We start from the raw sequence: 13913 nt of genomic DNA, 5'->3' as shown, positions 1-13913 counted from the left end.
TCAAAGGTAAGTCTTCACATTTTGGGACTGAAGTCATGACAACATTTAACACATTCATGTGCTATGCTGGTGGAGCTAAATTTCAAAAAGAAAAAAAGTAAAAGATCTGGGGGGTTACCACGTTTGCAAACGTGGTAACCCCCCAGATCTCTTATTTCTTCCACCTCTGACAATATATCCTCACCAAGTATAAATTCTGCATCCCATCTTTGTTTTCCAAATTTTAAAACCTTATATTTTGCAACATTGAGCTCACATTCCCAATCACTCAATTTATTCAAGACTTTTTGTAAGGCCACAACATCTTCTCTACTCTTCATGGTTCGTTCGAACTTTGCATCATCTGCAAACAACTGAATACCTCCATCCAAAATCTTCACAATATCATTAATATACAAGTCAAACAATAATGGCCCTAAAACAGACCCCTGAGGCACACCACCAGTGACTTTCCTTTTCTCCTGGATATCATGCTCAGATAGATTAGAGTGAGTGGTTTGATTCCCCCCCCCCCACATTTAATGGCACAAAGACATCAAAGATCGTACTGTGCCAGGACATAGGTCACAGCAGTGTGTGCGTGTGTGTGTGTGTGTATGGTAATTGGTTAGCAAGACAATCACAAACATCCATGATGTTGGTGGGATTTGAACCCACAGCCTCTTGGGGCCGGAGAGTGGATATGCTAACTACTTGGTCAACCAGGCCAGCAGAGTAAGTGGTAGAAAGTGCAAGATAGGATGTGTGGGGACTGTTTGCTTGGATGAACGATAGAAAGTGTGGCTATGGCAATTAAGAGGGGTGAAAGGGTGGATGAGATGATTCTGATAGTAGGAACAAATGACTTGAGAGGTAATTTAAACTGGGCAGCGAGAGATATGAAATTCTTGCTTGAGGTTGTACGAAATAAGATGCAGAGAGGAAAGATAGTGTGCATGATGCGTAGGTATGATAGTGACGGCTGAGCAGAAGAGCAGTAATATTGAGTAACATAATAGCTAGAATGAGTCAGAAGAGACGATTGGAATATGTGGATGCTTGGAGGGCATTTGAGGACAGAAAGAAATTGTATGTGAGAGACTGCTTGCATTTGAATGAGGAAGGACATAGGCATCTGGAGAGATTGCTGTTCTGAACAAGTCGGTGTGTCAATACAGGGAAACTAGAATGCCAAGGGTGGATGGTAGCAAGGGGTGGCCTCTTGTGGGAATGGGTACTTGGGAGAAGGGGGACGACATAAGGTAATGCTGCGCCCAGTAGAGTCTAGAGGGGATAATGCTGAGTATAGAAACAGTGACATTTTTATGCTTTATATTAATGCCAGGAGTATCCGGAATAAAGGAGAGGAATTGGTGGCGCTGATAGCATTGGCCAAGCCAAAGTACTGCTTATGATAAGTGACGACTAATGTCCTCTAAGAGTGGAGGCTTTGAAAGGCAGTGACACTAATGATTTTGAAAGCATATGGTGTAAGGTAGAGGTGGGCAAGACAGGATATTTAGTGGGGTGTTCTACAAACCAAGGAGCACAGAGGGTGGAGACCAGGAGATGTTTAGACAGTTGAACTTGGCAAGTATAAAAGGAATGATTGTTATGGGAGATTTTAACTAAACAGTATAAATTGGGGAGATGAAGATGCATGTGGCAATAAGGGAATGGACTTTCTAGAATTCTTGAGGGACAAATGTCTTAGGCAACATGTAATAGAGGGAACAAGAGGTTCAAGAGTTTTAGATTTTGGTCATAGCATCAGAAGAGTTGATAATAAGTGAGATGACATCTCTTCCACCAGTTAGAGAGACTGACCATGTGGTTTTGACTTGGAAGATGAATAGACATGCAGGAGTATCAGAGAAAAGAGAACGCATGTGGAATTATAAGGCAGGTGATTATAATAGTATAATAAAATTAGTTTATAAAATTAGGGTGGATCGAGATGGTGCCGTACCTCCCTGTAAAAAAGGCATAACGGCCGTTGTATAATCTAAACTAATTTTATTATACTCTAACCAAGTGAAAAATAAACTTTCAACATGATTATAATAGTCTTAGACATCAACTTGGGAAAGTTTCATGGACGAAGGAATTGGAAGGCCAGGATATCATAAGTGCTTGAGAAATTGTAAAGAAATAATTGTTAGCAGCAATAGTAAGCTGTATTCCACAAATGAAGAAGAGGACAGAATTTAGAGTAAAGTGCATGACAAACAATATTAAACAGCAACTGCAAGGGAAAAAGAGGCTATGGAAGAGATATAAGATGACAGGAGAAGAGTGGATGCATGAAGAATATAAGACACAGGCCAGGAGAGTGACTAGTATGGTAAGGAGGGCAAAACTAGAATATGAGACGAGATTGGCCCTAAGATCCAAAGAAAATCATAGTGAATTTTTTTAGCTATGTGGCCAGTAGTTGGAGAAATGATTGTGGAAGAATTATATTGTGGGATAAAAATGGGAATAGAGTGACTGATGTAGAGGACATAGTGGAATTGTTCAATTAAATTTTAATACTAGAGGGATAGGGCAGGTTCGAGGTTTAGAGGTGCAGGAGGAGAGTGAGTTCCAAATACTGAGTACTCAGGATGTCAGTAAAGTTGTGCGACTGGATGGTATTTCGCCACGAGTTTTGAGAGAATGTGATAAAGAACTGACAGCTATTTTGACCTGGCTTTTCAATGAAAGTCTGGCTATGGGAAAGGTGCCTAGGGAATGAAAGGAAGGTAAGATAGTGCCACTGCATAAGGGAGGTAGCAGACTGGAAGCATCTAATTATAGGCCAATTTGCGTGCATCAGTAGTTGTTAAGATCTTGGAGAAATTAGTGAGAGACCGTATACAGCATTGGGCATATGAGCGTAATGTTATCTGTGAGAGTCAATATGGATTTGTGAAGGGGCGCTCTTGTTTTAGTAATATGCTAGCCTTTTATAATAAAGTTACAAGAGCAGTAGATGAAGGAAAGGCATATACTGCAATTTTCTTGGATTTAGCGAAGGCATCTGACAGGGTGCCACATGATAAGCTGATATTTAAGTTGCAGCACATAGGTTTGGATGTCAGGTTAATCAACTGGATTCAGGATTGGTTGTCCGATAGGTATCAGAGAATTGTGTATGGTGGGGCAGTTTCAAAGAGGCAGAGGGTTACAATTGGGGTACCACAGGGACCAGTACTGGGACCTATATTGTTTAACCTTTATATCAATAACATTGCCAGTGGATTGCATGGGGATATTCAGTTGTTTGCAGATGATGTGAAGCTGGGAAGGGTTATTAGTAATAGTACAGATGTGATAGCCCTGCAAGAGGATTTGAATAAGCTAGACAGATGGGCAAATGAATGGGGATTTCAGTTTAATGCAGCAAAATGTAAGGTCTTGAGGTTTGGGACACATCGATGGGACGCTGCATACTCTATTGGAGCTATACAAGGAACTAGGGGGGAGACAAGCGATCTGAGGTTGATGATTGATAGAAACCTGAAATTCAAGGGATATATTGCAAAGGTGATGAAGGTAACACAGAGGATTGCTGCAATAATGAGAAAGAAGCTGACCTGCAGAGATAAAAGTTATCATTCCATTGTATAAGACCCTGATCAAACCACACTTAGACTACTGTTCTCAGATTTGGTCCCCAGGATTTGAAGAGGATAAATTAACCGTGGAAAGGGTACAAAGGCAGATAACAAAGATGGTTTCATGACTGTACAATGTAGGTTACGAGGATCGGCTGAGGGAATGTGGACTGCAGAGTTTGGTGGATAGAAGAAGGAGAGGTGATATGATTGAGAATTAAACTGTTGAGAGGTGGTTACAGGGTTGACACCAGGGAGCTCTTTCACTTGGTTGAACAGCAGGAAGAAGTGATGACAAGAGGCCATCCCTGGAAGTTACGAAAGGAAACTGTGAGCAAGAGGGTGAGGAGTGGTTTCTTTGTATGGAGGGAATGCATTGCCTGATAGAGTGGTGAGAGCGAGAATGGTCAACGTGTTTAAGGAGTGGTACGATGGACTTTGTGTTTCCTAGGAGGAACCTCTCGCAATGAGTCTTGATAGACTGTGTTTCCTAGGAAGGACCTCCCATGATGAGTCTTTTGACTCCATGGAGGTCTGAATAATAATAATAATGAGTTCAGATGCAGGCAAGTGTTAAGTAGAAAAGAACAGATGCATTAGGAATGTAATAATTGGTAAAGGGATGTTTTAAAATGGAGAATTATATATTATATATATTTTTTTTTTTTAAACCGCATGGCAGAGAGTCTGGGAACTACAGATCATCCCTGGAAGTTAAATGTGGTCAAGAAAAGAGATGTTTCAGGATAAGTGAATAAACTTAATACAATTATCTAAAGCATAACCATTTCCTAATAATACTCCCTAGTACATATGAAGGTATATACCAACAGTCACTGTAACAACCCAACATAATTACTGTATCATTACTAGTTTCCTTCCAACATTTTTCCAGATTAGTCTTGTATTTGTGTCTGATCAAGCTCTTACTCTTTCTTCATTTTTTTTTTTTTTTTTTTTTTTTGCTTCTAGAGCAAAAAAACTATTCGGCACAGAGCATTTCTTTTCAAATTACATTTGAAACGACAAAAAACTGTCTTTTCAAATGTTTCCAACTCACACACACAAAAAAAGTGATTATGCCAGAAAGGGGGGGGGGTGAATAAACACTCAAAGAGGGAACACAATTGCATTCTTAAAGTAATGTCATTCAGCTGTCAACATCCCTATGTACCACTTTAATGTGCCTCACCTCTTCTTCTTTTGCCAAGAATAAGAACAGGCTGCATTTTCACACTATAAGCTGTCTCGAACATTTCCTTTTTGGTGGATTTTTTTTTTTTTTTTAATTTCCTTCTCTAACAACTTTACAGCATTCATTCTATTCTGACAAGAGATAGGTCACAGAAAGTGTGATTTTCTGGAGCTACTTGATGACCCTCATGCAATAAGTACCAAAATTCTACTGAAGTTTTCCAGGTACTAAGAATAAACTGGGAGAAAAAAATTTCTATAGTCTGTAAAAATATCATACCTGTGTTTACAAACTAGAGGAAAGGAAATATATGCTGAATAGCTAAAGCTCAAGTTATCTTATACACCTCATGAAATGATCAAAGCATCTGATTCACGATTAGGTCAACTACTTCTAAAGGAATGCATTTCAATATTCATTTTATAATGCAATCAACTGCTTTGAGGTCTGGATTTTTTTCCAAGTTGTTTTAAACAATTCAAATATGTAATTAACTGGAAGCATTTGGAAATAAGGATTTTTTTTTAGTTCAAAAGTATATCATCTAATAAGATATTCAAACCACAGCAAGGTTGGCTTAAAACTATGTTTCAAAATCTTTGCAATTCATATCTTATGAAAATTTAAGACAGTAATAATCCTAAGCATCTGGAAACATCTTGAATTTATTAATGAAAAGTAAAGGCAAGAGAAACTAATCACTTAATCAGTGGTTACTCTAAAATGGCATAAATACATAACCAGATGACCGACATACATCTGAGTGCAAATAACATACTTCAATGAAACCATGGTTAAATAAGATGAAAATCTAATATAAATCATTAAGTGAACAGGCTAATAAATTGGGAAGAGGTGTTCATCTTATTGTGCACGGCTGTCTAATAATCAGGATGATACAACTGCAGAACTACGTGTATTTTTATGTAGTAATATATACTGAATTCCTTCTCAACAAATACGAGAAAATAAACCGTTTCCTGTAATATGCCTTATAAGTATAACATATTAGTGAGTAGGGAAAGTGTTCATTCTAGTGAATATTTTTCCAATGGTGCACTTCCAAAATTCGATTTTTTTTTAATGGTTTAATTCATTCACATACATATTAAAATACCCATTTTCCCATAATTCCAAAAGAAAACAAAACCAGACTTCCAAAGCCTTACTAAGCAAAAAGATGTGCTAAGCCAAATTAATTATAATGACGTCATCAGTACAAAGTATGTGCAAACAGCAAAGATAGACAAAATATCTTTTAAATGTGAATTCATGACATGGCACTCTGGAAAGGGAGAATAACATGGCTGTTACGGTATTTTCCTATCTTCGGTACTGTTAAGAAACAGAATGGAATTTAGGGATTACATTACAGTGGTTCGGGTCTGTTTAAATAAAAACCACAATACACCAAAGAGAAGAGTCATACATAAACGCTTAAGGAGACTTCCAATATATATATACACCTGAAACTAGAGAACTAAAATCATAAAACGATGGATAATTATGACTAATATTAATTTTCTTCTGCCTTACCTACAAAACGAAGTTCTGACTGAGGTTCAAGAATTAATACTTGTTTAACCATTTTAAGTTCCTCTGATTTACTATCAAAAAACTAAGAGTATAAGAAACACATATACACCGCAACGAAAAAAAATCATCAACTAGCATACTCCCATTCCCCGATATAAGACGGAAGTAAGCAGTAACTATTTGCGCCGTATCAGTTGCGCATGATGAAATGGATAACTACACTGAGGTACAAAATATCAAAACAAGGAGAAAGTATTGCATTTAACAAACAACAAAATTTAAATAGAACTAGAAAAGAGGGAAATTATTTCATGTTATTTCTACACAGAAAATAGGAACGTTTAGAAGCGCTTCCATAACCGCACGGAGGATATAGTTGAGATATTTAATGAGCAATTTATAAAGGTATTTCATTTTATTAATGTGACATCATGCAGAACTTGAAATTAGTGGGAAAGAAGGAGGAGGAGGAACTATTAATAAATGAACAGCAGGGAAGAATTCTCCATGCTTACTGCGCAAGCTCATTAATCGAGAAAGAAGAAATTTTTATTTGTTAATAAATGCATGCATTTATAAACATTCCATTTAGGCTTTTATTTTTGTAGACAGAAGACATCTTGAACTTGAGCGGCAATAATTGAGATTTGCGTTGTATATAGAAGGCCGATCCTTGCTCGTCTAGTCAAAGCTACCTTGGCTTGCTCGGTTGTACGAGCTTCCAGGTCCTTGCTGCAGCACTGTGATTTCATGTGCGGGCATAACCATTTCCGCTCCCTTCAAAGGAGCTCCAGCCAATGAGCTTTAGCCAGCCTTTACAAGTGTGCTTGTTGCTTGAGAAAATAAAGTTGCAACCAACTTTTTATGACGATGTTATTGACCAGTTCATAAAGAAGAAACCGTAGGGCGAAAATGCTGGTCTTGAAATTCACGCTTGCTCTTGTTATCTGTGAGGGAGTGAGAGGTGTGATTGAAGTCTGATTAGCAGAATAATGAATTACTGATCATTTAAAACTATATATTTAGAAATTTATATACATTTAATCATACAAATACAACATTTATTTTACGAATGATATTCTATCTTTCTCAATTTAGCTACTTGAATACAAATTCTACCCTTCGGTTCTTCTTTATGAGCTGGTCAATAACATCTTCATAAAAAGTTGGTTGTAACTTAACTTTCCCAAGCAACATGCACACTTGTAAAGGCTGGTTGAAGCACACTGGTTAGAGCTACTTTGACTACGTATGGTCTGTGTTTAAGACGACGTGAAGGGAGCGGAAATGGCTAAGCGCGCATGAAATCACAGTGCTGCAGCGAGGACCTAGAAGCTCCTACAATCGAGCACGCCAAGGTAGCTTTGACTAGAAGCCGGTATCGGCCTTCGATACACAACGCAAAGCTGAATTATTGTCGCGCAAGCTTAAGACGTCTTCTGTCTACAAAAATAAAAGCCTAAATGGAATACTTATAAATGCATGCATTTATTAACAAATAAATATTACTTCTTTCTCGATTAATGAGCTAGCGCAGCGAACATAGCAAGCATGGAGAATTCTCCCCTGATATATATATATATATATATATATATATATATATATATACACTATAACAGAAAAAAATCAGCTGACGCCTTTTTTATTCCCGTATAGGGAGTATAGGCGATGCCGTTTTAGCCTTACTAACTTTTGGAGACTGAGTGTGCAGTTCAACTTCCACTGGTAGGCAGTCAGCGATATCTGGCCCAAGACTGTCAATTGGTATGCAGTGAAGAAGTCAGCTCGCAAGTGTCGCCATCTCGTGGTCCCTAACCCTAAAACAGTATTTTTCATGTCTGAAAATAGTGTGGGTAAGACGGCCGATTTTCTTGGGTTTCCGGGAGAAAAACCCGCTTGAAAAAACCATGCCAGAGTTCGCCTAACTCGGAAAAACCGGTCGGTTTAAATATATATATTGGCGCTCTCGATACCATATACACGTGCATATGTATAATGATACAGACAGTCAGAGTTTATTCTTCTATTTAAATTCTAGCTTTTATTCTTTTCAGTGTTAGATACGTTACTCTGTGTTTAAAAAAAAACAGATCCTTTAGATTGGTTACTGGTATTTATATGTTTATCTCCCACCTGATGAAGTCTAGATTTAGACGAAACAAGTAATGTAATTAAAGTTTTTATTTAAACCTCGATTCTAGTCATTAAAAATTAAAAAAAAAAAATAATAATAATAAATAAATATATATATATATATATATATATTTATATATATACGGTCTGGGTAGTGACCCCACCCATAATGTATTGCAGTATACAACTTTTAGTGAGATGTGCTTTACATTATGGAAAATACTAAGAATAGTGATCAGACTTTTATCCACCTTTACAATGAGTTGCCCTAGTGTTGCACCACCTTTAGACTTGAACTACGTTTTCAGGCGCAAACTTAACTGTTTGCTTACTTGGGATTAGGAGTAAAATAACCAAGTTTATAAAATTACTTGGTAACCGTAATATGTGTGTGTGTGTGTGTGTGTGTGTGTGTGTGTGTGTGTGTGTGTGTGTGTGTGTGTGTGTGTGTGTGTGTGTGTGTGTGTGTGTGTGTGTGTGTGTGTGTGTGGAAATTTTTTTAACTTGGGTATACTATGTTAAAGATACCAAGCAATTTTATTAGCTTGGTTTTAATCCTTTTCTCCAAGTTCCTCTGAACAGGCAAATCATCCAGAAAAATACAATTAATGACATGCCTTTTCTTTCAGCCATAATTCCAGACAACATTTTCCTGTGGGTGTTCTAATTTTTTAATAAACTTAAAACCAACCTTAAACATCTTTCATAGTAGTTACTTCCTCGGGTACTTTCATAAATATCAATTTGGGTAATTCATAGGCTTGTGAGGCACAAGCTTCACTTACTTATCTGTTTGCTTACTTGGAAAAAAAGGATTAAAACCTAGCTTATAAAATTGCTTGGTATCTTTAATATATATATATATATATATATATATATCATATATTTTATATATTTTTATATATTTTATATATATATATATATAGTTTTTTTACCTTGGGAATAATGTATATTAGGGCTACCAATAATAATCATATATATATATATATATATATGATTATATATATATATATGATTATATATATATATATATATATATATGTATATGATTATTATTAATCGTGACACCTCCAAGGAGTCCGAAGACTCATCTCGGGAGGACACCTACAACTGTCTCAACCACTACACCGAACCTCTACTACGAATCATCTCCATCAACGCCATCTACCGCTACCACAACTAGTATTTTGGGTCTGCAAATTGCGTGTGTTCTGAAAGGCCGATTTGTCTGTATGCGGGATGAAAAACCCGAGTTTCCGGGAGAAAAAACCCTGCTACCTCCGTATGAGATCGGCTAACTCACCTTCGATTGAAATCGTCCAGATAAAGATTCCTCCGGTCGTGACGAGAATCGAACTTAGGCCTCTTCCAATCGAAGGGCGCAATGTACTGTGGTTCTTCCAATTGCGCTACGAGGCGCTTTTATATATATAAGCGCCTCTGTGTATATATATATATATATATATATATAGTTTTTTTACCTTGGGAATAATGTATATTAGGGCTACCAAGTAATTTTATAAACTTGGTTATTTTACCCCTAATCCCAAGTAAGCAAACAGTTAAGTGTGCGCCTGAACGTAGTTCAAGTCTAAAGGTGGTGCAACACCAGGGCAACTCATTGTAAAGGTGGGTAAAGTGTTGATCACTATTCTTAGTATTTTCCATAATGTAAAGCACATCTCACTAAGAGATGTATACTGAATACATTATGGGTGGGGTCACTACCTTGACCGGTTTCAACCTTTTTTTAGGACTTTTTTTTGCACCACCTTTAGACTTGAACTACGTTCAGGCGCAAAACTTAACTGTTTGCTTACTTGGGATTAGGAGTAAAATAACGAAGTTTATAAAATTACTTGGTAACACTAATGTACATTATTCCCAAGGTAAAAAAAACTTATTTACATCTATATTTTCTCCAGAGATTATTAAAAATAAAAAGACCTTGTTGCAACTTGTATAGGTAAAGTTGATAAGGCTCTGTATTACTTAAACATTGGTATTTAGGGTCTAGCCACTCACTGAGGAGACCTCAAAAAAGGGTTGAAAAGTTGAAGCCGGTCTGGGTAGTGACCCCATCCATAATGTATTGCAGTATACATCTCTTAGTGAGATATGCTTTACATTATGGAAAATGCTAAGAATAGTGATCAGAACTTTACCCACCTTTACAATGAATTTCCCTGGTGTTGCACCACCTTTAGACTTGAATTACGTTTTCAGGCGCAAACTTAACTGTTTGCTTACTTGGGATTACGAGTAAAATAACCAAGTTTATAAAATTACTTGGTAACCCTAATATATATATATATATATATATATATATATATACTGTATATATATTTTTTTTTTTATGAAAAAAAAAATTGAATGACTAGAACCGAGATTTAAGTAAAAAGGTTTTAATATAAAAACACTAGTTTCGGCCTGTAACAGCTTTCTTCATAATATTTATAATGTCACCTGAAGAAGGCTGTTACAGGCCGAAACTAGTAGTGTTTTTATATTAAAACCTTTTTACTTAAATCTCGGTTCTAGTCATTCAATTTTTTTTCATAAAACTATGTATGTTAACCGAGTAAATGATCATTCTGTCATATATATATATATATATATATTTATATATATATATTTTTTTTTTTTATGAAAAAAAAAATTGAATGACTAGAACCGAGATTTAAGTAAAAAGGTTTTAATATAAAAACACTAGTTTCGGCCTGTAACAGCCTTCTTCATAATATTTATAATGTCACCTGAAGAAGGCTGTTACAGGCCGAAACTAGTAGTGTTTTTATATTAAAACCTTTTTACTTAAATCTCGGTTCTAGTCATTCAATTTTTTTTCATAAAACTATGTATGTTAACCGAGTAAATGATCATTCTGTCATATATATATATATATATATATATATATATATATATATATATATATATATATATATATATATATATATATATATATATATATATGTATATATATATATATATATATACTTCCTTCTCATTTAAACCAAAAGTTTGGAAAAGATATGTTGATGATATATTCATTATTTGGAATCACGGGCACACAGCTCTCACAGATTTTCTTCGTCATCTAAACATCCAACATCCTAATATAAAATTTACTGCTGATATAGAAAATAATAACTCTTTACCTTTTTTGGATGTTATGCTTACACGATACTCTGAAAGATTAAAAATCTCTATGTACAGAAAACCTACGCATACCAATAGATATCTGCATAATCTTTCTCATCATTTTCCACCACAAAAACTTGGAATTATATCTACCTTAGGACACAGAGCACGTTCTCTCTTAAATGAACAAGATGAACTACAAAAAGAAATGAATCACCTCACTCTTATTTTTAAACAAAATGGATACTCTGAAAAAACAATTAAGAAACTTCTTCTGAACCCTCCTAAGCAGTGCACAACAGAGACTATTAATTTTAAAGGTAGCATCTCTATTCCATACATTAGCACAGTCTCTAAGAAAATAGCTAAAGTCCTTAAAAAATATAATATCAGGACCTTCTTCACCACACTTCCAAAAATCCGCTCTCTAATCAGCCATCCAAAACCTACTCATCACAACCTTAAGTACCCTGGAGTATATAAATTGTGGTGTGATTGCAATATCCCATACTTTGGTCAAACTAACAAATCTATTGAACAACGCATAGAAGAGCATAAGAGAGACATCTCATACAAAAGATCTCATGCAACTGCTTTATCCAGTCATGTTCTTTTTTCAAATAATCCTAATGATGACCAACAAAGCCACTCTGTATGCTGGAATAGATCAGAAAATATTTTTCGCTGTGAAGATGAGTTTGAAAGAAAAATCGTAGAATCACGGGAAATCCTACTGAACCCGGTCCACTTAAATAATAATTTAAGTTATAACATCCCAGATAGCCATGCTGCAGTTATTCAATATTGGCGTTCACGTGAACTTGCACGCACAATTGCAACAAACAATGGCACGCCAGTTGGAACAACTTGAAAAATACAACGTTTTTATGTATCGATTATGTGAGGCAATTTATACCTGTAATTTCCAGTTTGTTTATTTAAATAATTCAATGTTTATTAGTATTCCTTTCCTTTATAAATACCTGAAGAAGGCTGCTATATGCCGAAACTAGTAGTATTTATCATTAAAATCTTTATATGTTATCTCGGTCTTGGAGTCATTAAATCTATTTTTTGAAATGTATAACAACCGAGTAAAAACTAATCGCCACATATATATATATATATATATATGTTAAAGATACCAAGTAATTTTAAACCTGGTTTTACTCCATTTCCCAAGTAAGCAAACAGACTAAAAGTCAAGATTGCGCCTGCAATTAATGCAAGTCTAACTGATCCCACAGGTAGTGCAGGACCAGGGCAACTCGTGGCAAAGGTGGAACTAGCTCCGATCACTAATCTTAATATTTACCCTTAATGCCAAAACACATCTCCAAGAAGGGGATGTATGATGTTTTGTATTAAAGGCAAGGAGCCACTACCCAGACCGGTTTCGACCTTTATTGAGGTCTCGTCAGTGGGAGCTAGGCTAGAATTAGAAATACCAAGATTTAGTAGTACAGAGCTTGTAAGTATTTCGCCAAAACAAGTTACCATAAGGTGTTTTAACCTTATTAAATAAAAATCTACATTATTATTGTTATTATTATTATTATTATTTTGAACTAATATAAACTATACTTTATTTTAAATAAATAAACAGCACAACTAATTTCGTCTTCTTAGAAGACTTCATCGGTGCATAACATGAGAGAAATACCAACGAACATTGCGAGTGAAAATCTATACATTAAAACGATAACATCAAAGGCTGCGGGTTCGAATCCCGCCGTGGGCATGGATGTTTGTCTGGAAATATCAGTGGTGGTTGGCGGTAGATGGTGGTGGTTGACGGTAGATGGCGCTGGTGTAGCTGTGATCAGTTGGTTGAGTGGTTGAAACAGAGTTTGTAGAGCAGGTGCCCTCCCTCGATGAGTCTTTGGACTCCCTGGAGGTGTCAAATAATAATAATAATAAATCATTAACATTTGAACGCGTTCTGTCTATTTCTTCACTGTTGGCAGTGCCGGTGCGAGAGTATCGGATACCCTAGGCCAGTAGTGACGAAACTTTTTATGTTCGCATGCCAATTTTACAAATCAAGTTGCTGACGTGCCGGGCACGTCACAACTAATTAATACAACACTAATTAATTAACATTAATTAATACAAAATAAATTGCAGAATTTTATTGAGGCGAGTTTAAAAATTAACATATAATTTCATAAAAATGAATTCATAATTTGACATGCACATTGTCTTATACAAAATTCATCAATATCAATATATCAATTTATTAATGAGATTTTTACATTTAGATGTACATTAGATGCCAAATGCTTTATATCAGATTCATATTTTGTCACTTTTAGTAATACACACCCGGA

The 13913-nt window shown here is 35.7% G+C and overlaps 1 protein-coding gene across 4 annotated transcripts in view; it reads right to left on the bottom strand.

Annotated features, from left to right (window-relative positions):
- The window catches only part of LOC150097073 (vesicle-associated membrane protein-associated protein A-like), a 215386-nt gene extending 208904 nt beyond the window's left edge, over nt 1-6482 (bottom strand). For 3 of the 4 annotated variants that reach the window (XM_090408602.1, XM_090408603.1, XM_090408604.1), the window contains exon 1: nt 6310-6482. In XM_090408602.1, coding sequence (XP_090264728.1) covers nt 6310-6361 — 52 coding nt within the window. In that variant the 5' untranslated portion in view covers nt 6362-6482. The remainder of the gene's footprint in view (nt 1-6309) is intronic. The other variant, XM_090408605.1, reaches the window with a different exon arrangement.
- Between the last annotated feature and the right edge of the window lie 7431 nt (nt 6483-13913).

Source organism: Typopeltis vanoorti, chromosome 18, assembly GCF_054136105.1.
Source record: "Typopeltis vanoorti isolate ZY-2024b chromosome 18, IOZ_Tvanoo_1.0, whole genome shotgun sequence".
NCBI lineage: Eukaryota > Metazoa > Arthropoda > Arachnida > Uropygi > Thelyphonidae > Typopeltis > Typopeltis vanoorti.
This window is presented reverse-complemented; position numbering and strand designations above follow the sequence as displayed.